A 23463-nucleotide genomic window follows, 5' to 3' on the forward strand; every position below is an offset into this window, starting at 1 on the left:
AGCGCACAAACACACACTCAAGTATGCACACACAACTAAAACCAACAGAGAGTAACACAACAGCCCGGACGGACAAGTGTTGAGTACCTGCTCCGCGCCCGCAAAAGCGTGGTAGAAGCAAGAGACGTACGTCATGATGGCTCTTTCATCGGGTTTAGGGGTGTTCACGATGTCTGAAGGGGGAGAAAATAACACAGGACACGCGCACACACACACCACACACATACAGACGAAGGAGAGAAACCAGGGAGAACAGAGGGAAGAACAAATTGGTTTACACTGACCAGTTTTCTGTGTTTCATGGGCCCGTGGTCCCGAACCTCAGGAAGGCCATATTGTATCGAAATGATTCGTGAACAGGATGGTTTGAGCCAGCATGTTTTTTAAGGATCAAACTGAGGGCTTGTTTTCTCCCCCACCCCTTGATGGGCTTTTAAAGGTGCATTCAATGCTTTCACATGGAAACCTGGTCTGCTGCAGATCAGAGCTTGTTACCCCTTCCTCCTCGTGACTCCGGTCCTCCAACCGCATCAGGGCACCCGGCCCCTCTGCTCTGGGGAACGCAGGTCACTTTGCAAGATGCGGGGAATATTCACAGGGCTGCAATGGGCTATCTGTCTTCCCACTTCCCCTTCCCCACCCAAACAACTGTTGGGGATTTCTACTCTGTAAAGTGCCTTGCGTGAGGATGAAATTCACTGGAGAGGGCAGCTCTTTTAATAACTTCAATACATACTTACCATACCGCTTATAGAAATCACCAAGAATAACAAAACATCTAAAGAGAAGGGTCTACATGGCTTGTGCTTATTATGACTCGCTACTATTTCTACTAATTGCTGAGACAGCCAAAAGGAAGACAGAAAACAGAACCATGAAAACCTACATCCTTTCTTCCTCCATCTTGGCAACACCATTTTTTGGTAAGTTGCTTTTTAACCTCGTTCATAAACTTGGGTCAGTCAATGGGTCAGAGTGAAGTTAAAAAGATACCTGACAATTCCCTATGGTGAAACCTAGTCATTGGGTTTGCAGAGACTATGAACAGAAAGGATGTGGGGTTGTGTAACTATGGAATCTTCCAGAAAACAAACATGAACGGCATACCACTGCATGAACAGAAAGTAAGTTTCAAAGAAAGCTAGACTAAAAAAGACAAACAACTGCCTCCTGGGAACCAGACAGTCTCCTTACTCGGAGGAGAGGGGGGAAAAAAGAGGAAAACAATTGAAAAAAAATTAAGACACAGAAGGTGAAGGGTGAGCAGTGACTCATGGTTTACATCCTCACCTTCTGTGCACCAGCAAAAGCATGATAGTAACAGGAAACATAAGTCATTATGGCTCTTTCATCGGGTCTGGCAGTGTATACTAAATCTGTGTGGAGAAAAGAAGGTTAACTGCGTGGATGTTCTAATACCAGCAGGCTTGTGCTAAGCACTTCCTCAGAGGTGTTGGAATCAGGAATCCTCCCCCCTCGCCCCCATACACTTATGTTACTAACATTTTGGCTCAAATCAAAGAAGTCACACCTGCAAAGGGATTACTCTCCGTGCACTTTTGAGAATAGTCAAAGGAAACAAAGGAACTGCCAAAGAGAACGCCAAGGCTAACCCAGAAGAGCCCTAACCTAGCAAGAAAGGCACCTCCACGGACAGAATTAGGCCCTCGGAATTGAACAGAGCGCACACACCAGCACACTCACCAGGACTTTCTATTACTACACACATGGAGGGCCCAGGGGTCCACAAGATCACTTCTGCAGGTTTTCATGGACCAAATGTACCCACAGATCTAAACCTAGTCTGCACCTCAAACAAAGATTTGTGGAGGGAAATAGAGAAACAATTTTTATGACCTTTTAAAAGCACAGTAGATAAGTTTAGGAAGAGTTTCACCAGTTTTTGCTACAAATAACAGTTCATGGGTAAGTGGGCCGATGAGTCACTTGAAAATCCCCACTTGGGTTCAGAGACCAACACAAATGACAGGAATTAAGGTCCATGGCAGCAGACGGGAAGGCAAGGATTTACCAAAAGGCACTCACGATCTGAGGAGACCTGGACCTGACATTACCATCAAAGAGCAGCAGAAATTTTAAACTGCTGATAGAAGGCATGGGAATACAGGAATACAGGGAATGCGTGGCTAAATGTGTTAGGCAGTGATGCCACCGCACGCTCTACACGCTAGGTGGCCAAGTTCAGAACTGTTTGCCGGAAGATTCTTTTGAGCAATTATTCTGTAAAGATAATAATACAGCGTGTGAGCATTCTTCTGAACCATTAAAAGGGAAAGACGAAGACAAGTATGGAAGATGAGGAGGAGGAAATGAACACAGTGCTAACACACCCCATCTGCCTGGAAGGATGAGCAGAACGGACATCTGCCCAGGCCAGGACTCAGAGACTAAGGAAAAACCAAAGAACTGAGAAGAGAATATTAGCAGCGCCAGAGTAACACTGATGATGATCCTGCCAATAATTCTACGTGAGTGAATAGGAAACTCATCCCCAGTTTAGGATATTAGGGAGGCATGAATAAACTGGAAAATTTACTAACTGTTGCCTATTTTCTCCTCTCTTTAGTACCCTGGCTATTAACCCAAGTGGGAAAACTCGAGATAGTTATTTATCATATGAAAGGTCAAAAGAAAGAACATACAAATATAAACTTAGCTTAGGACAGATGGAAAAAGAGGAAAGGAAATTTCCTATGTTCCTACTTCAGTGTTTTATAGACTTTGTCCCTCTAATGACTTTTAGAGAAACTATAAGTAGAATTCTGAATAATGCATTCAAGTGTTAATACCCAATAATACAGATGTTTGATTAAAATGATTAATTAATGAGCAAAATTAGAGTTCTAATTGAAAGATTGCTGTTTTGGGTTGAACTGCATTTCCCAAAAAGATACAGTGAAGTCTTTACTTCCAGCACTCCTGTGAATGTAACCTTATTTGGAAGTTAGATCTTTGCAGATATAATCAAGTGAGGATGTGGTCATGCTGGAGTAGGATGGGCCCTCAATGCAATGCGACTGGTATCCTTGTAAGAAAATATTCACAGGCCAGGCGCAGTGGCTCATGTCTGTAATCCGTGCACTTTGGGAGGCCGAAGTAGGTGGATCACCTGAGGTCAGGAGTTTGAGACCAGCCTGGCCAACATGGTGAAACCCTGTCTCTACTAAAAAAACAAAAAGTAGCTGGGCATGGTGGTGCATGCCTGTAATCCCAGCTACTCAGGAGGCTGAGGCAGGAGAATCTCTTGAACTCGGGAGACAGAGGTTGCAGTGAGCCCAGATCCCACCACTGCACTCCAGCCTGGGCGACGGAGTGAGACTCTGTCTCAAAAAAAAATAAAAAATAAAAAAAAAAAGAAGAAAAGAAAATATTCACAGAGGGGAAAAGGCTGTGTGAAGACAGAGGGAGAGATTGGACTGATGCTGCCACAATCCAAAGAATGTCTGGGGCTTCTAGAAGCTGGAAGAGGCGAGGAAGAATCCTCCCCTAGAGGCTTAGGGAGCTGCCTACTCCTTGATTTCAGACACAGCCTCCAGAGCTATGAAATTTCTGCTGTGTGAGGCTGCCCAGTTTGCAGTAATTTGTTACAAAGGCCATAATACAATTACCAAAAGCAAAGAGGAATGGAAGATTGACAACTGACTATAATCAATTTCCTTAGTTTTCCCCAACATCACTAATTAGTGGAAGTAATGGACCACTAGGGAATAATAATATTTACAATAACGAACAAAGTAATATATGAATATAAGCTTCTTGAGGGCATAAATCATGAATAAATAAAATGAACGAATGGTGTCCACACATTTGTGCTTTCAGTGGTCTGCTGTAGGTACAGCTCACACAAATTCACCATATAAAAGGGACAAAAAAGTATTTGAAACAAGTCCCCAGAATGAGTGATACTGAAGTGCAAAATATATGGAAGTTCTTTCAGCTCTAAATAAATTAAATTTAGATGAATTAAAAACAATATGTGAAAGTTTGGATGGTACACTGATGGTTGAATGCTCCATATTCTATATTTCAATTCTCTAACTTCTGGCTGGAAGGAAGGAATTTTTTTCTCTTAAGTATGTCACAAAGGGATTTATTTGCTACACTTGTCTCTAAGTGGTTAGGGAGAAAACATTATGTTGTTGGAAAAAATAAATACAGGAAATGTTTTTTTAAAATTATAAATAAAAGCATTTTGTTTCTTAGCCAAAGCTGAACTTTTTACCAAATCCTTTTCCTGTAATTTTGCTGGCTTGTTTGAGGGTACAATTTTTAAAAACAAATTTTATGAACAAGCTACACATGAAAATCTCTACTACTTATGTGGCCAGTGACAGAAATTTGTTAGGAATCCAAAGTACTTCGGATGTAACTTCGCTATAAAATTTTGCAAGGTCCCAATGTGTAGCCATAACATTTGTAGTCTTCAAATTTCCTGTAACTCAGCAAACACAATTTTCATCTCACCTTCGGCATCCAACATTTTAGGAATATCCAGGTGCTTCTCAGCGATTTCCATGGCCAGGTTAATATTTCCTATGGGGTCATCCTGTATGAAAACCAAGACAGTCAGATTTTTAAAATATATTTTGAAACAAGACTTATGAAGAATGTTTCTTATGTACCTCACTTTAGGCCGGACACCTTCCCACCCACACACAATCATAATAGTGTAACTTTCCTTTTCATCTTTTCCCAATCACTTCAAACATTTAGAGAAACATCAAAAATGACAAAAACCACAAAATCCATGCACACTCCAATCATAAAGTGTGAACAAAGGGTTTAAGAGAACAAATGCATTGACAAGAAAGGACACACTGAATCCATCAGAACTGATCTTCAGGCCTAGAAATAACATTTAAATCATTCTAAATAATGAAACATGCATTTTCCAGACTTGGAAGGGGATCTTGGAGAACCAGCACCCTGATTTTAAATATTGGAAAGCTGAGGGGTAAAGAGATGAAAGAAAAATGTTGCTAGCTAAAACTTTTAGCTGACTAAAGAGTGTTACTAGTGTTACAAAGGGCAAAACTCATGTTAAAGCAAGAAGAAATGACAAAACCTGAAAATCATTAAGTGAATTCATGAAAAAAATTTTGTTCTTAAAATTACATTTACCTCCCACCGTAAAAACTAGTTAAATATACATAACATAGCAAAATAAACTTAACCAGAGGTATATAACTAAAATAGTGAAAACAAAGAAGATGCAACATTTCTTATTTTGATCCACTAGAGAAATTCAAAAGAAATTAAGAATTTCAAAAGAAATGGAGGTAAGATAGAAAAATCAAAATGAAATGTGACTTTAACGAATTTTAATAACAAAGTCATTTCAATATTTTAGAAACCGCAATGTTTTCCAATGAGTACAATCATTTTTATACATTGAAATACTGAAAAAGTGCAGGTTTCAAATATATTCACAGTGCTCAATGAAGAAACCAAAGTCAGCTTTCTGGCCTCACAGAGCATACAGCGATTTCAGTAAAAAAAAAAAAAAAAAAGTGTTTAACTAAACGTTCTTTTAACAAAGCTTATCACCTGAGACTTTGTGAAAGCTATCTCATTTAGAGTGTAATTTAAATGATAAAATGTGCCAATTAACTATTGATTTCCTACCTCAGCTATCGGCCATGTGGCCTCTGGTAGATTACTAACTTCCCACTTTCTTCATCTGTAAAACTGGGATAATAATAGTGTACCTACTTTACAGGGTTACTGTGCATTGTGAAGATTAAATGTGCACGTGGGATTTCATACATATGCATATATGCATGTGTGAATATACATGTATGTTTATTTGTTTATAACAGTGCCTGCCCTGGTGCTATATAAGTATTACTTGCTATTGTATTATCATTTTTCTGCTTTCTTAAAGATGACCAATTACTACAGATCTACTGATGTTTTGTAATACAAACTGACCATAATAAATTGCTACTGAAACTGGGTCTATGCAGTACAATCCCCTCATTTTGCAAATGAGATTAAGATTAATTGAAAAGAACTGTACCCTGTCTATATGCTTGGAACATTTCAAAGTAATTCAGGGGATAAGAAAATACATCCATTGAAAAGCTGGGAAAAAGTTCCGTTTTCATGGGCTACCTTAAAATATTTCATTCTTAACCTTTAGGATACCAGTAAACTCTTCACATGCTACCCTGTATGCCATGGAGGCAGGCTGGGGGCAGGAGGTAAGCAAGGGATAACTAAAAAGGTGGTGGAAGCCAGGACACTCTTCTTACGACCATCCATGCCACACGAGTGAGGTCAGCATGCAAAAGGGCTGGAGTCCACGCCCAGACACAGCAACAGCACGTGAATGGCGAGCTCAGCACACCAGCACCCAGCAGGAAACGTGTAGTGGCTACTGCAGAAATGTGTAGTAAGGGTGGGCCTTGCTTTTACCCTTAAGTCTTTACACACCATTCTTTCTTTTCTTTTCTTTTTTGAAACTGAGTCTCGCTCTGTCGCCCAGGCTGGAGGGCAGTGGTGCCATCTCGGTTCACTGCAACCTCCGCCTCCTGGGTTCAAGCCATTCTCCTGCCTTGCCTCCTGAGTAGCTGGGATTACAGGCGTCTGCCACCACACCCGGCTAATTTTTGCATTTTTAGAAGAGGCAGGGTTTCACCTGCCACCATGCCTAGCTAATTTTTGTTTTTTTTTTTGTTTTTTTTTTTGTTTTTGAGACGGAGTCTCGCTCTGTCGCCCAGGCTGGAGTGCAGTGGCGCGATCTCGGCTCACTGCAAGCTCCGCCTCCCGGGTTCACGCCATTCTCCTGCCTCAGCCTCCCGAGTAGCTGGGACTACAGGCGCCCGCTACCACGCCCGGCTAATTTTTTGTATTTTTAGTAGAGACGGGGTTTCACCGTGTTAGCCAGGATGGTCTCGATCTCCTGACCTCGTGATCCACCCGCCTCGGCCTCCCAAAGTGCTGGGATTACAGGCGTGAGCCACCGCGCCCGGCCTAATTTTTGTATTTTTAGAACAGACAGGGTTTCACCACCCATGATGGAAAAAGAAATCAAGGTCCCTTCTGAATCTTGTGGATGCTCTGTGCTACCTTAGTGAATCTTGTGGATGCTCTGTACTGCCTTACACACTATTATCTCTAAGGCAGCACAGAGCAGCCACAAGATTCAGAAAGGACATTGATTTCTTTTTCCATCATAGGTTACATTGTAACTACGTTTTTGTTTGGGAGTTGGTGTGTCACCCTGTGGCCCAGGCTGGAGGGCAGTGGTGTGATCACAGTCCACTGCAGCCTCAAACTCCTGGGCTCAAGCGAGCCTCCTGCCTCGGCTTCCCAAAGTGCTGGGACTACAGGTGTGAACCACCACATCCGGCCTTAAAACTACTTTTAAAGAAAGAATTTGAATACTAATCTGAGACTTAAACACACTAAACCTTTACTTTAAAGGGAGAATTGCAGTTTTCTAAGTTAAATTTTCTGAAAAAAAGCAAAACTAAAAAAAACGCCTGCCCCAAAAACTTCTTTTGCAAGGCTACAAATGATATTTTCTAACAATAACAAGACAGTTATGAAGTAGCCCTTGTGTGACGGACGAGTTAATCAATTCTGAATAAATATGTCTACAACTAAATCCTCCAGAAAAAGTCAAGGGAACTTGACTTTAAAAAGGCTTGGATGGGCCGGGCACAGGGGCTCACGCCTGTAATCCCAGCACTTTGGGAAGCTGAGGCGGGCAGATCATGAGCTCAGGAGATCGAGACCATCCTGGCTAACACGGTGAAACCCTGTCTCTACTAAAAATACAAAAAATTATCCAGGCGTGGTGGCGGATGCCTGTAGTCCCAGTTACTCGGGAGGCTGAGGCAGGAGAATGGCGTGAACCCAGGAGGCGGAGCTTGCTGTGAGCCGAGATCACACCACTGCACTCCAGCTTGGGCAACAGAGCGAGACTCTGTCTCAAAAAAAAAAAAAAAAAAAGACTTGGGCTATCTGAATCTTTCTTCCCCGCAAAAATAGAGGTTTCACTTCTCATATTTAGAATCCAGGAATGTAAAATCTCTAAGGAACATATAGAAAGCCTTCATAGTAAATCAAGCCAAATCATCAAACATATCTTGATATGGGCAAAAAGGGATGACTTAACTTTGGGTCTTGTTTTCCCTGATTTTAAGAGGTAAGTGTTTTCCTGGCCACCCTTCATATTTGGATCATGGGAAAGGCTAGCTGGGAGAATGTGCTTTTTCCTGGTGGCCGTTTCTGCAGGTGGCCCTGGGGTTTGTGCTAGGCTAGTGCTGATGTGCTCATTTGCAGGACATGCTGAGACGCGTGGCTGGGGACACTGCATGCCAGGCCACCCAGAATAACCTTGTTAAGCTTTGAGTAGTCAATGAGGTCAGGCCGGTGTCGGTGGATGAGGGCACAGAGTCCAAGGCCATCTTTCCAGCTTCACAGCCGTCGAGAAGAACAGGAACACGTGTTAGTGGACAGGAAGAAGCAGCCAGCATCTGCACTCGGTCAGATGTTGGCCTTCCTTCTGTCTGACTTCATGCATGGAGGGCCCCATGTAGCTTCCTCTTTACCCCGCCCGGTGAGCTTGAACACTCATCTTCTTCCCAGGGTCCACGGTACTCCTCTCCTTTCGACTTCCTTGCCTGAGACTTGCCCTGTCTCCTGCCCTGATCTGGTCCGTGCTGGCACAGGCAGTGACAGGAAGTGAGATGTCTCTACTGCTGTCCCTGCTCGGCCAGTCCCAGGGTTCCTCTCTCTTCTCCAACTCTCCATTCTGGCCCTTACTCCTGAGTCTGCCCAATAAATATACACAAGGACGTCTACCCTGCAAATGTCCAGAACACACTTCCTCTAAAAGTTTTTAGGACGCTTCAAAAACCTCCATTAGGTCCCAGATACTCCTCTGTCTTTAAGTTCTTTTTTTTTCTTTTTCTTTTTTTAAGGCAAAGGCATGTAGGTGAAGGAGGACATGCAATTAGCAGGGCAGATGTTTATTTCTGGTCTGTTCCCCCGTAGCCACCAGCTCTAAATGCCCCATAGACAAGGGCAGGCCAGAGCTTGCTGGCGACAGTGGGTTCAGTGACAGCAGAGTGTGGGAGTTCTGTTCCTCAAAGGGTCTGGGGAAGGAGACCTCCGTGAGAGTTATCAGTGCTACAGTGCTGAAGTACTTGGGCCAACTGGGAGCCAGAAAAAGAAAAGCAAGATGAGTGGATGCAGATCTGGGCACTCTGACTTTGACACCTGCAGAAAGTCCCAGCCCTTGGTAGCTCCTCTCATCTGCCAAACAGCATGGTGTAGGGACAAAGAAGGATTCTCTTCCCCTTTGTCTTCCCAAGGCCTGGCTCAGTGCCTGACACTTGGTAGACATTCTGAGAATATTTGTTCAACTAGAAGAACCTCCCCAATTTTTCACCGTGGTTCATCCTTATCTTTCCTTTTTCTGATTATCGGTGGCCTTTTTGCATTCATGGGTAACCTAGCAACCAAAGGTGAAAATATAACCAACTCTTTTACTTCAACATCATAATGACCACCCTACATGAGAAAGACTGAAGCAAGTGACAGAATCATGCTCTCCCCTGATGTCGAGATTTCATTCATCTCATTTCCTACAATTTTTCAAACATAATTTTTCTCCATCTTTTGAATTTCAGCAGAGCAAAGCTGATGGATGAAGGATCTATTTCCTACAGGGCTGAGGGCTGAAGAGTCGCTAGTGGGGGGTACGCAGACTCTGCCAGGGTCTCCCTCATCCCTGAGAAACAACAGCCATTCCTGCTGCCTTTTCCCAATACCAGGGTGAAGGCTAAAGTAAGATGCATGCTTACACCCCGAAACTCAGTAGCATCCTTCTGGTACTGCAATACCATTCACTTACAAATACAGTGCTGTTTACCAGCATGCTAAGGCTTAATCCAATGTTTTCCTCTGGGAGACTTTAAGCATCAAGAATTCTACAGCCTGAGTTCTCCTCGATACATAAAAGGCTTCTCAGACAGGAGGAAAACACGGGTGCACACAAACACTGTTCCCCATGCTACCCACAGATTCCACTGAGAATACAAGGACCAGGGGCCCTGGGTGCTCACCTAGTATGGAAGTTCTGAATGTTCACATTTCTATAAGGAGCAGTTTTCCTCTGACACCAAAGCAGCAGACCTTCTTTGGCAGATGTTTCTGTAATGACAGCCAAGAAAAAGTGGCCCCAGGGAAATGCCGCTTAGTTCACTTAGCTCCTAGTCACTTTCGAAACAGACCTCCCAGGGGGTTGATCACCCAGGGGGTCTCTTCCTACAGCCTCGGCAAGTGCATAGGAGCCAGAACCCTGATCTTGGTGAGTAAATTCTGATGACACTTAGGGACTTCAAAAGGACAATGCAGGAGCAGTCACAAAGCTCCAACATAAAAAGATACTAAAACTAGACTTCAGGGTGGTTGGTGACTCGCCCCTTTTTAAATGAAAATACTTTTTTTTCCTTTTTTTTGAGGCACAGTCTCACTCTGTCACCCAGGCTGGAGTGCAGTGGTGGGATCTTGGCTCACTGCAACCTCTGCCTCCCGGGTTCAAAAGATTCTCCTGCCTCAGCCTCCCGAGTAGCTGGGACTACAGGTGCCACCACCATGCCCGGTTAATTTTTGTATTTTTAGTAGAGACAGGATTTTGCCACGTTGGCCAGGCTGGTCTTGAACTCCTGACCTCAGGTGATCCACCTGCCTCAGCCTCCCAAAAGTGCTGGGATTTTAGGTGTGAGCTACTGTGCCCAGCTGAAAATAAATTTTTAAAAACTGTGTATACCCCATTGTGTGAGGTGACACTGGGGGCACCTATTATTCGGACCAGAGACTAAGTGTCCAATTTGAAAAGGAGGCTGTGGATGCTGACAGACCTTTCCCTGCCTCTTGATTGACTGCACCCTGAAAGTACTAGCAAAGTTTAATACTGAGCACAATCTGTAATTGAAGTGAGTCTTACAGGACAATTGGATCCTTTGTATTCACTTAAGGTTTACTGTACACAATCCTGAAAAATATGCAAACATAAATAGTCTACAGTGCAACTCACATGAAAAAATAAACTGTGTGTAGTTGATGACAACTAATCTGTCATTCATCTGGTTTGTAATTCATACTCTTAGGTAAATGGAATTCACAGATGCTACCACATCTCAAATGTATTCCTTTGCCCAGTGATTTTGTAACACTTAAAGGGTTTTATTGGTAAATTTCAAGTTTGGCCAATTGACTTCTCACCAAAAAAAAAAAAAAAAAGGAAAAACCCAGCACCATCTGTGATGACCATAAAAATGTGCCGCTCAGACATCCCACGGCTTCAGCTGCGAGCACAGGGCAGGCAACTGACGTGCCAGCTGCAGCCCCCTGAATGCACCACACCCCTGCATTCCCACTGAGGCCACATTCCCCAGAGCTGCTCCAGCCAAAGACTGGAGGGGTAAGCAGCAGAGCTGAGACACCCCTATGCGATGTGAGACTCCTCTCAGGGCAGCCTAGGATTAAAGACTCCATCAGCCTGGCGAAATTAACCTCAGAACTGCACTGCAGTCCGAGACCTTCTTCCCCAAGCTTCCTCCCTTCCTCTTCTCGGCCCAGGTGTCAGCCAGGAGCTCTGGTCTGAAGGCTCCTCAGGCATCTCCTGCTCCCTCCCCTTCATCCTGCATAGGCATTTTCCCCAAAAAATCTCCTGCACTTCTGGTATGGCCTCAATGTTGGTGTCTTCCCGCCCATCATCAAATTCATATGTTGAAGCCCTAGATCCTAATGTGCCTGTATTTGGAGATGGGGCCTTTAGGAGGTGCTTAGGGTGAGATGAGGTCACGAGGGTGGGGCCCTCATGATCGGATTAGTGTCCTCATAAGAGAGACACCAGGGAGCCTGCTCATTGGCAGGTTCTCCCCCACCCCCACCCACCACGTGCGGCACATCAAGGCAGCAGCCATCTGCAAGCCAGGAAGAGGATCCTCACAGAACCAGACCATGCTGGCACTCTGATTTTGGACTTCCAGCCTCAAGAACTGTGAGAAAATAAAGGTCTGCTGTTTAAGCCACCCATGCTATGGTATGTTTTTATAAAGGCCTGGAAAGACTACAACAATTTCTGGTAAGTCTTGGCACTTGCTTCCTGGAGGACCCAAACCGACACACATCTAAACAGCTCCTCAAAGCCACTTATATAACTTAGGATTCCGCCTATATTTAAATGTTAACAATTTAGAAATTCCCTAAAGCATGTCGATTCCTAACTAACATGGGGCCTTCCATCTTAGGAAGGGGTTGAAGTTGATTTTTTCAAATCAAAATAATTTTGTAATTGTTTATCTAAATTGTCCATTTTTAGGCCAGGCACAGTGGCTCACACCTGTAATCCCAGCACTTTGGGAGGCCGAGGCTGGTGGATCACCTGAGGTCAGGAGTTCAAGACCAGCCTGGCCAAGATGGTGAATCCCATCTCTACTAAAAATACAAAAATTAGCCGGGCACGGTGGCGGGCACTTGTAATCCCAGCTACTTGGGAGGCTAAGGCAGGAGAATTGCTTGAGCCTGGGAGGCAGAGGTTACAGTGAACCGAGATTGCACCACTGCACTCCAGCCTGGGTGACAGAGTGAGACTCTTGTCTCAAACAAAACAAAACAAAACAACACAAAACAAAAAACTGTCCATTTTAGTTCATACTTTCTTGGACCCATAACCCAGATAAAATACACACACCCCTAAAGTTCCATGTGCTATAACTTGAACAACTCCTGTGCATGTCTCTTAACTAGCAAGTGCTAGTTAAGGGAAAATAAAGTGAAACTGTTAAGACTTAATTAAAATGTGAATTGATATGGACATTGAAATCTGGAACTCCACAGCCAGTTGTTCTGCCTGTCTTTGCAGTCCTGACCAATGTAATTAATAAGAAAAAGTACATCAGGAAGAAATAAGGGGATGTATTTAATAGAGTTTAAATAAAACTTACCAGGTTAGAAAAGCAAACAAAGGTACAGTATATCTACAACATCTTAAAATTGCTACTGAAGTTTAGATTTACAAGTCACAGAGTTTCACTTAATTTCTGCCTGAATACGTGTGAACACTCTTGGGCCATGAATGCCGAACAAGGCTTTTTCCTTCTTCAATTGGTTACTACAATCAAAGCTGACCCTCCTCCAACCCCAAATCCAGTTTTAGGCTTTCAGCAAAAGGTTAACAACCTTGTGTGAATTACGTACATTACTGGAAAACCTACTCCCGAAAGGTGTATGGGAAAGTGGAAATGCGGCCATTTGGCACAAATAGGTCCACACACAAAACCCTGATCATGGTATAAAAAGCATGTTACAGATTGGCAGTAACATTTCTCATTGCATCACGAAGCACTGAATGACACCCCAAGGAGCTCCATCATCTACTTACATCTGCACTGCCTTCATCAACAGATATATTAATCTCTCATTTTCTTTTTCTTTTTTCTTTTCTTTTCTTTTTTTTTTTTGAGACGGAATCTTGCTCTGTTACCCAGGCTGGAGTGCAGTGGTGTGGTCTCAGCTCACTGCAACCTCCACCTCCCAGGTTCAAGTGATTCTCCTGCCTTAGCCGCCTGAGTAGCTGGGATTACAGGTGCAGGCCACCACACCTGGCTAATTTTTGTATTTTTAGTAGAGACAGGATTTCACCATGTTGGCCAGGCTGGTCTCGAACTGCTGACCTCATGATCCACTCACCTTGGCCTCCCAAAGTGCTGGGATTACAGGCGTGAGCCACCGCGCCCGGCCTAATCTCTTATTTTCTTTCTTGGAAGAGGCCCATCATTTTGCTGAAGGAAACTCACTCCTCAAAGAATTGTTTCTTTGTTTCTAATAACAATGAATTTTTCAACATACCACACATCATTAAAACAAATAAAGATGATTTTTCTGTAGACTTACAGAAGTTAAATGAGGTTGTTAAACAATTACTCCATGAAACTAAAGCAAATAAAAATATAAATTAGCAAACTGACAGTATCTACTGTGTTGGACACTGCAGAACCATCTGCTTGAAGAGATTTAGTAGGTACTTTGCTAATAAAATTATAATTTTTTAATGTTTAATTTCTTAGTCTTGTGAAGAGCAGATTAATATAGCCTTTTATCGCAAAATTTTACAAAATATTGTGATTTAGCTATCTTGCTTTGGGCATGTTAATAACAATTTTGGGGAAAACTCTAATGGATAATACCATTCATACCTACACTTGAAATATAATTAAGTTTGAATTCATATTATCACTAATTTAAAATTTGTAACCAATCAGAAACAACTTGAGGTCAACTTCACCTCTGTAATATTTGTGGAAAAAGGATTTGCTAGACCAGCAACAGTGTGAACAAGATTTCTAAAAGTAGTATTTATTTAAAGTGGGTTCAACAGTTTAAATATTTAAATTTAGAAGTATATAAAAACTGATAAAATTATTACAACTTACAATTTTTAAATAAAGCAAGAATTTTAGGAAGCCTCTTGTTTCTTTCATTAGCATAAAGGAAGGTACTGTAATAGAACTATATTGTACAAAAGTTTTCAAAGTCAGACTATGTATTAATTCAAGCTGGCTGTCATTCCTGAGCTTGAATTGTTTTAATGCCATTAGATTTTAGTTTGACTTTTAGATGACATAAGTGGGTCTCCGGTGCCAGAAGGGAATAATTGAAGTGAATTTGAAGGTCCGTAAGGGCAAGTACTGCAGGCTTCATGTCAGCTGGTACAAGTAGGCAAAGTGTTGTTTCTTAATGTTTGTTGGTTGATGAGTACCTAAAATCACTTAAAAAGACCAGAGTCTCACGCCTGTAATCCCAGCACTTTGGGAGGCCGAGGCGGGCGGATCACGAGGTCAGGAGATCGAGACCATCCTGGCTAAAACGGTGAAACCCCGTCTCTACTAAAAATATGAAAAATTAGCCAGCATGGTGGTGGGCGCCTGTAGTCCCAGCTACTTGTGAGGCTGAGGCAGGAGAATGGCGTGGACCCAGGAGGCAGAGCTTGCAGTGAGCCGAAATCGCGCCACTGAACTCCAGCCTGGGTGCCAGAGTGAGACTCCGTCTCAAAAAAAAAAAAAAAAACAAAAAAAAAACAAAAACCAGAGTCAGAGGCTACTGTGGCCTGGGCAGAATTATAAATAACGTCTCCACCCCTTACCACTCAGGTACCTGGTTACCTACTGGATTACAAAGTCAGAAGGGGCCAAATAGTTGGACAATGCAGCAGCCCTGAAACACATTCTGCAGTTATACACTTTGTGATATGAGGGCAAAACAGGCAAAGTTCTAATTTTAAGAATGCCAATTTGACACTTTTCAACAGTGCTGAATTCATCAAAATATTTGGGAGTGTAGTTGGTGTAAAAGACTAAAGATTTTTATCTTCAGTGGCAGTGTCAAGGATTAAGATTCTATGATAATGACGAAACAGTAGTTAGGCCAAAAGATACAGTGACAATAGAGGTCTTGTTTAAAAAGAAAAAGAAGAAAAAAGAAAAAGAGAGGGAGAGAGATAGGGAGGAAGAAAGTTAAGGAAATAACAAACATGGGTTGCAACAGATTCTTTTTTTATACCGGGGGAAAGAAAGTGTTTCAGTTGTAAGACTAAAGAACTCTGCCATAGCTGTAAATTTACTAGTATAATAAGCAATCAAGAAGCTCAATAAATGCTCATTTTAAAAAGCGACTTCTGTTCTGAACATGTGCTCATCTTTTGCAAACCGATTCCACCCCCATGAATGAAACAGTGCTGCCGAGGTCTTTTCCTATACACATACAAAATTTATAAGAACCCACTTACATGTCTCTCATTCAATCATGTAAGTGACTGTTGGACTTTAAAATATCTTGCTCAAATTTTAATTCACAAGCTCAATTTACAGATTATACAATTAGACTTTTAACCATGTCTTTTACCTTCAACCGAAATATCCTGAATAGCAAAGCGAAGGATGATGGTCCAGATCATACCCAGGGTCATTTTCACGTTGCCATCAACAATTTCTGCAGGTAAGAAAACAACAAATTAATGTAAAGATAACATAGTCGGTACGTAACTTTTTTCCTATATATAAATGTTGACTTCAGAGCTATTGGAAAATGTGCATATGGATGGAAAGACCAGTTTATGTTTTTATAAGCATCGCAGTATGTCTGGTTATAAATACGGTATTCATAACCAAATGTCTCTAGTTTAAATAAATTCTAAGTTAATAATAAGCACAAATCTTGCATATGTATTATCAGTGAAAACCACCCGGGAGTTTCCAAAGTTTTAAGATGTAATAGCTAAGGTTTTTTTTTTTTTTTTTTGAGATGGAGTCTCACTCTGTCACCCAGGCTGCAGTGCAGTGACACAATCGTGGCTCACTGCAACCTCCGCCTCCTGGGATCAAGCAATTCTCCTGCCTCAGCCTCCTGAGTAGCTGGGACTACAAGGACTACAGGCATGCGCCACCACACCCAGCTAATTTTTTGTAAATTTAGTAGAGATGGGGTTTCACCACGTTGGCCAGGCTGGTCTTGAACTCCTCATCTCAGGTGATCTGCCCGCCTCAGCCTCTCAAAGTGCTGGGATGAGCATGAGCTACTGTGCCCAGCCATGAGCTAAAGTTTTAAATAATCAAATAAAGAGAACATAGTCTCATCTTTACCCTGACCCTTCTTACGGCATTCCGCAGCTGACAAGTAGCAGGACTCAGTTGTGCATACAGAGATATGGGTGGAAATCTCAGCTCCCGCTGACCTCACCAAATTCCCAGTCTCCCATAGAGAACAAAGAGGCCACTTCCTTCCTATTAGTTAGTTCTTATTAAGAGTCATTGGGATGTGTAAGTTCTTTCTCAGTCCTTTAAGTCTTCTGAAGATGACAGCATTATATTTAATTCTATGCTTTACAAAGAACCTAGAGCTTGGTCTCCCACTCATGGTACCATTTGTTCTTATCTTTGTGCACCGAGCGCCCTAAGAGAGAGCCTGATACAAGGCAGGTACAGTAAATGGTGAAAGGGAGGGAAGAAGGGGAGAATTCAAGTTGCAGCCCACACCTGCGCTATTAGGTCAGCGTAGCAGACAGAACACCCACCACACCTCTCACCTTCAGCGCCGATGGACACCAGTTTCACCCCTTTGCTGGCTATGTAATCCAAAGCTTTGTTGACATTAGCAATTTTGTGGAACCGCATTTTTCCCCGGTCAGGTTTGGGCAGCCTTTCCCCTGTTGGATGAAAAGAGAATCATGCAGACATAGAGACAGTGACCTCTTGATGCGGAATCAAGATGCCAAAACTAAGCATCCATTTTTTCCTTAAAAAGAGATGGTTACATGACTATTTCTGATGTGTGCCTGGTCTCTCTAAATCACAGCAATGAGGGAACACTAACCCAAAAACTTTCAGAATCAAATGGACCAGGAGGGAGCCATACTATGAAGGACACATGCTTTTCAGATCTGCAGGGAGAATCTGGTTTGGCCCATGATCCAACTTACAAATGAGTAAAAAGAGAAGCTGATTAGAGTCCCTGGAGTATTCAGAGTTGCTGGCTAATGGTTAGAGGAAGTCAGGATGGCCAGTTAAAATCACAGAGGTGGCTGCCAGGGCTCGTTCGACACCTGATTATGAAGATAGATGGATCAGGGCAGATCTGCCATAATCCTTCCCAGTCACACTTCTCCAAAGGTGATCCATTCTCTAGTCCAAAGTCTAAATCAGCCAACTGAAATTCAGGACAAATCATAGCCCCACTGGGATTTTAGCTTAGAGTTCTGCCAACATGTACAGTAGATTTTTGGATACAAGATGATTTCCGGAATACACTCTAGCTGGACGAAGAGTAGAAAGGGCAGCATGGAGGGAGTCGTGTGAAGTCATTTTTTCTTCTCTTATTTTGTTTCAAGCTTGGTGGTATAAACATTATTTTAATAAGTGATTTTTAAAGAGAATTCACTCCTTTTTTTAGAACGGAAAAATAACTCCAGGCAGATTGTTCTTCGGAAAGGTTTTCTTTGGCAATAATACCATGTTCTTGCCCAGCCAAGTTCAAAGCGAACTTCTGATGTAGTCATCTTTAAATAGATGCTCACCTACTGATAACACATGAAAGCATAGGATGGGATATGTAACACCAACCTGAGATGACTTCCAAAAGCAGCATGAGCTTAAGGCCATTCCTGAAGTCTTCCTCGATGTTCTCAATCTGGGTGCCGGCTTTCCTTAGGTGGGAGTTACACCAGGCAGTGAAGGTCTGCAAAGAAAACCAAACACGGTTTAGTACAGGTCCATCGGATTTCAGATCCCTTCCTCACAGACGACACTTGACACCTTACACGTTCTTGGGAATCTACAAGGCTGGGGCTGCTGGGGCTTCTAGAGGATGCAGAATTTGATGGAAAGAAGAACTGGAAACCCAAAAGAACGATTTTAGTAAATTTTCCACTTTAGAGATAAAGACTCTCTTACTGGATATTCCAACCTGAAGAATTTTTGCCTTCCGTTTAAAAAGACACCATATTTATACCTGTATCTTCACCTTTTGAAAATCTTTTACTTTGTAGAAAAGATAGATTAAATTAAGATGTGCTTATTTCTTGCTCACAAGTATGCAAAATATGCTTGCTTGCAGCAGAATAGATGAATAAATAACAGTGTTTTGTTTTGTTTTGGAGACAGGGTCATCCAGCTCTGTCACCCAGGCTGGAAAACAGTGGTGTGATCATGGCTCACTGCAGCCTCAACCTCCCAGGCTCAACTGATCCTCCTGCCTCAGCCCCCTAAGTAGCTGGGACTATAGGCATGCACGACCACACCTAGCTAATTTTTTTTTAGAGATGGGGTCTTGCTATGTTGCCCAGGCTGGTCTCAAACTCCTAGACTCAAGCAATCCTCTTGCCTCAGCCTCCCAAAGTGCTGGGATTACAGGCACGAGCCACCGTGCCCAGTCTAAATAATGTTTGAAGAATGTTCAAAGGCCAGGTGTGATGACTCACACCTGTAATCCCAGCACTTTGGGAGGCTGAGGCAGGCAGATCACTTGAGGTCAGGAGTTCGAGACCAGCCTGGCCAACATGGTAAAACCCCGTCTCTACTAAAAATACAAAAATTAGCTGGGTGTGGTAGCGTGTGCCTGTAGTCCCAGCTACTCAGGAGGCTGAGGCAGGGAAGTAGCTTGAAACCAGGAGGCGGAGGTTGCAGCAAGCCAAGATCATACTACTGCACTCCAGCCTGGGTGACAGAGTGAGACTCTGTCTCAAAAAAAAAAAAAAAAAAAAAAAATGTTCAAAATGTGTTGCTTTAGAGGAGAGGGTGGGTGATATTGTGTAGCAGAAAGAAGAGAGAAAGGGACCCATAACCAGTGATAACCCAGAACTAGTTTATCTCGGGTGAACAACAGTTTTAAGCTACTAATTAAATCAATTAAACAAATTTGCAGTATAGTCTATCATTGAAAAAATAATAACAATAACCTCCTACAAGCATATTCCAAGCACTGGACTAGATCCTGGATCTCAAAGGTGACTATATTCAACCCTGCCTTTGGAAGGGATCACAGTCCAGTCATATTAACAAATTACTAAGGCAAATCTTCAGCTGAAAATGGACCATATATTAAGTGACATCCAAAGTTATTCTGTTTATTTTTCCAGCTTCTTTTAACTTGGCTTCCACTTGTGCCCTATTTCCTGCCAAAACCAGATTAGAAATGTTTCTGGCAGCTGCTGGCTAAGCATGCAAAATGTCCCCTCATCCCACAACAGCTGCTGGGCTTGAGAACAAAGTGCCTGGCACATCAAACTGGGGAGTAGGGGACACACAAACAGGGTTTGTGTTCAAGATGAAAACGTCAACCTATCAAAAACAGGCTGCTTCTAAGTCAGACTACAGAAAGACAAAGTGTCCATAAAAATGATTTTCCTGGGTAATAAAGAGGATTTTCAATTCTGACTAATAGTTCCTCCTTTCAAGAAGGAGGTGACAGCATTTAACTCAAGGACCAAAAAAAAAAAAAAAGAAGAAGAAGGGATTTTTTGGATTTACAGTAATAAATTTTACCCTGAGAGCCTAAACTAACAATTATTTCTAAGCTTTAGTCAGGTCTAAACAGAAAAGATACTCTAAGCCATCCACTTTATTTATTTTTATTTTTTATTTTTATTTTTTGAGACGGAGTCTTGCTTATCTCCCAGGCTGGAGTGCAGTGGCATGATCTCAGCTCACCGCAATCTCCACCTACCGGGTTCAAGTGATTCTCCTGCCTCAACCACCCTAGTAGCTAGGAATGCAGGTGCCCGCCACCACACCTAGCTGATTTTTGTATTTTTAGTAGAGATGGGGTTTTGCCATGTTGGCCAGACTGGTCTTAAACTCCTGACTTCAGGTGATCCATCTGCCTCGGCCTCTCAAAGTGCTGGGATTACAGGCATGAGCCACCACACTCGGTCTTAAGCCATATACTTTAGATCTATACCCAATCAGTGTGGTAGCTCCTAGCCAGAAGTAGCCACTTAAACTTAGACTAATTAAAATAAAATTTAAAAATTAGCTCCTCAGTTGCACAAGTCATGTTTTAAGTGATCAAAAGCCACATATGGCTAGTAAAATTGGATGGTGCAAATATACAACATTCCTATCATCACAGAAAATTCTATTGGACAACACTATAGATAATTAAGTTTTGTTTTTTGAAGGTAAGATTATGATAAGAATTCATTACTTATTTTTTAACGTATTAATTTTATGTATTTATTTTTTGAATGAGTAATAGGTTTCTTTGGTTCAAAACTTCAAGTGGTAACAGGGTGGGGGGAGGGGGGAGGGATAGGATTAGGAGAGATACCTAATGTTAAATGACAAGTTAATAGGTGCAGCACACCAACATGGCACATGTATACATATGTAACAAACCTGCACGTTGTGCACATGTACCCTAAACCTTAAAGTATAATTAAAAAAAAAAAAGGAAAAGAAATTCAAGTGGTACAAAAGGGTTTAAAAAAAAATCCATCCTCTCACCTTTGTTCCTTGGCTACCCAGTGCCCTACCCCATAAGGAATGAAGCTATCGGTCTCTTGCATATCCCTTCAGTGGTATCTGTGTATACATAAACACACAGTGAGGAATGAAGCTATCAGTCTCTTGCATATCCCTTCAGTGGTATCTGTGTATACATAAACACACAGTGAGGAATGAAGCTATCGGTCTCTTGCATATCCCTTCAGTGGTATCTGTGTATACATAAACACACAGTGAGGAATGAAGCTATCGGTCTCTTGCATATCCCTTCAGTGGTATCTGTGTATACATAAACACACAGTGAGGAATGAAGCTATCAGTCTCTTGCATATCCCTTCAGTGGTATCTGTGTATACATAAACACACAGACACACGTCTTTTTTTTCCCTTTGGTCCCTTTAACCCAAATCATAGGATATACATTGTTCTATACTTTGCTTGGCACAGTGGCTCATGCCTGTAATCCCAGCACTTTGGGAGGCCAAAGTGGGTGGATCACTTGAGATCAGGAGTGCAAGACCAGCCTGACCAACATGGAGAAACCCTGTCTCTACTAAAAATACAAGACTAGTTGTACATGGTGTACCTGTAATCCCAGCTACTCGGGAGGCTGAGGCAGGAGAATTGCTTGAACCCGGGAGGCAGAGGTTGCAGTGAGCCAAGATCGTGCCATTGCACTACAGCCTGGGAAACAAGAGTGAAACTCCGTCTCAAAAGAAAAAAAAAATGAACAATATATATAACCTAGAGATCATTCCATATCAGTATAAATTCTTTGTTTTTATGGCTGTATAGTATTCCACTGTAGTGTATAAACCATATTTTATGTAACTAGCTCCCTATGAACGAATATTTGGGTTGTTTCCGGATAATTAAGTTATTACAGTAAAATACACCCCAGGCCCCATCTTCAGCAAGTAAAATTACTTTAAAGGAATTTTTAAAACTGACAATATTAAGACTAATCACATACCTGAGTTTTTGGGAAAGGCACAAAAGAATAGTAGGTTGTTAAAAAAAAAAAAAAAAGCAACTGATGGAGAGAACATATAATGAGATAAACATTTATAAAGTTTTTAAAATTTAAATTCTACTTAAAAAGTGGGCAAATATTGCTGGTGAAAGTCATCATACTTTGTCTGTTATTTAAGTCTCTTCATAATACAGGCATCAGAAGCACTTCTGGATATATCCCTAAAAGCTGCTCATGAAATCCCAAGCTTCCTGACCCCAAACCACAGAAAGTCTGTTTGAAAGTACCTGTTTTTTGTTTGTTTGTTTGTTTGTTTCTGTAAAGAGATAAGAAGGTCTCGCTCTGTCACCCAGGCTGGAGTGCAGTGGTGCTATCACGGCTCACTGCAGCTTTGAATTCCTGGGCTCAGCGATCCTCCCACCTCAGCCTCCTGAGTTGATACTACCTTTTTATAGATATATATACAATGAAGGTAATTTACCATAGGTAATTATCCACTTGTTCAAATCCAGAGAAGGTCAATTTATTTAGTTAAGCCTAATGAAGTTTCCCTATCTTTAATGAATATTCACAAGAGTCAACAAAGGTGGTGACTAACTTAAATGCAGAAAAAAGACTCCAGCTGTTCTGTGGTAATAGCTTATAAAGAGCCCAGTGCCCGCTGAAAATGAATTTTAAGCTTTATTAGAATGTTTAATTTTTATTCTATTTCCTGTTTTAATTACCATTGCCTAGGGAGACTGTTCCTACGCATCCCCTATCACCCCTGTTTCTGTGAAAAGTCTGTTAATCATGGATAAGATAAAAACAACAGTAGCAACAAAGCCCCACACATCTGAGCCGAAGCCTTCTTTGTGAACTTTCTTGTTGTTTGTATCGCAACATGCATCTTTAGGGTTCTTGAAAACTAAACCTTAGAGAACTAAAGTGGAAATGAAAGTGGGTCCACGCAATTCTGGAGGCAGGCTCTTTGGCTTAAAACAGATTACCAAGCCATATGTCCTTTCTTAAGGGAAATGGTGCTTTACTGAATCAGATACAGACCACAGAGGAAAGAGGCCAATGTCTCCTCAACTTACAGCTCAATCCAGAAGCTGCCCTGACACATGCAGAACCCTCCAACGTCCTCTCTTGTTTTCAAGTTAAAGCCTCCTCTACCTCTCTCCTGAATAACAGCTTATTCTCTGTTTCTCTGCACCTAGCCATAAATATAAGCACTTTCAGCATCCCAAAAGTAGGCACATAAAAAGTTTCAGAGCCACAAAAAGAAGACCGAGATGGGAAACCACAAAACCATCTATCCCCAGAAAGAAAAGACAGATGTTTGTAGTCCTGGCCAAGCGTGGTGGCTCACACCTGTAATCCCAGCATTTTGGGAGGCCGAGGTGGGTGGATCACTTGAGGCCAGGAGTTCAAGACCAGCCTGACCAACATGGTGAAACCCCATCTCTA

The 23463-nt window shown here is 42.1% G+C and overlaps 1 protein-coding gene across 2 annotated transcripts in view; it reads right to left on the bottom strand.

Annotated features, from left to right (window-relative positions):
- Nucleotides 1-23463, bottom strand: part of ACTN2 (actinin alpha 2) — a 75595-nt gene that overhangs the window by 27138 nt on the left and 24994 nt on the right. The window contains exons 2-8 of one of the 2 annotated variants that reach the window (XM_016941480.3): nt 18159-18273; nt 17126-17245; nt 15946-16032; nt 10101-10188; nt 8368-8446; nt 4486-4567; nt 88-173 (exon numbers count right to left, since the gene is read on the bottom strand). In XM_016941480.3, the coding sequence (XP_016796969.1) occupies nt 88-173; nt 4486-4567; nt 8368-8446; nt 10101-10188; nt 15946-16032; nt 17126-17245; nt 18159-18273 (657 nt within the window). Of the gene's footprint in view, nt 1-87; nt 174-1290; nt 1377-4485; nt 4568-8367; nt 8447-10100; nt 10189-15945; nt 16033-17125; nt 17246-18158; nt 18274-23463 lie in introns of both variants that reach the window. The other variant, XM_016941484.3, reaches the window with a different exon arrangement.

The sequence above is a fragment of the Pan troglodytes genome, chromosome 1, assembly GCF_028858775.2.
Source record: "Pan troglodytes isolate AG18354 chromosome 1, NHGRI_mPanTro3-v2.0_pri, whole genome shotgun sequence".
Taxonomy (NCBI): Eukaryota; Metazoa; Chordata; class Mammalia; order Primates; family Hominidae; genus Pan; species Pan troglodytes.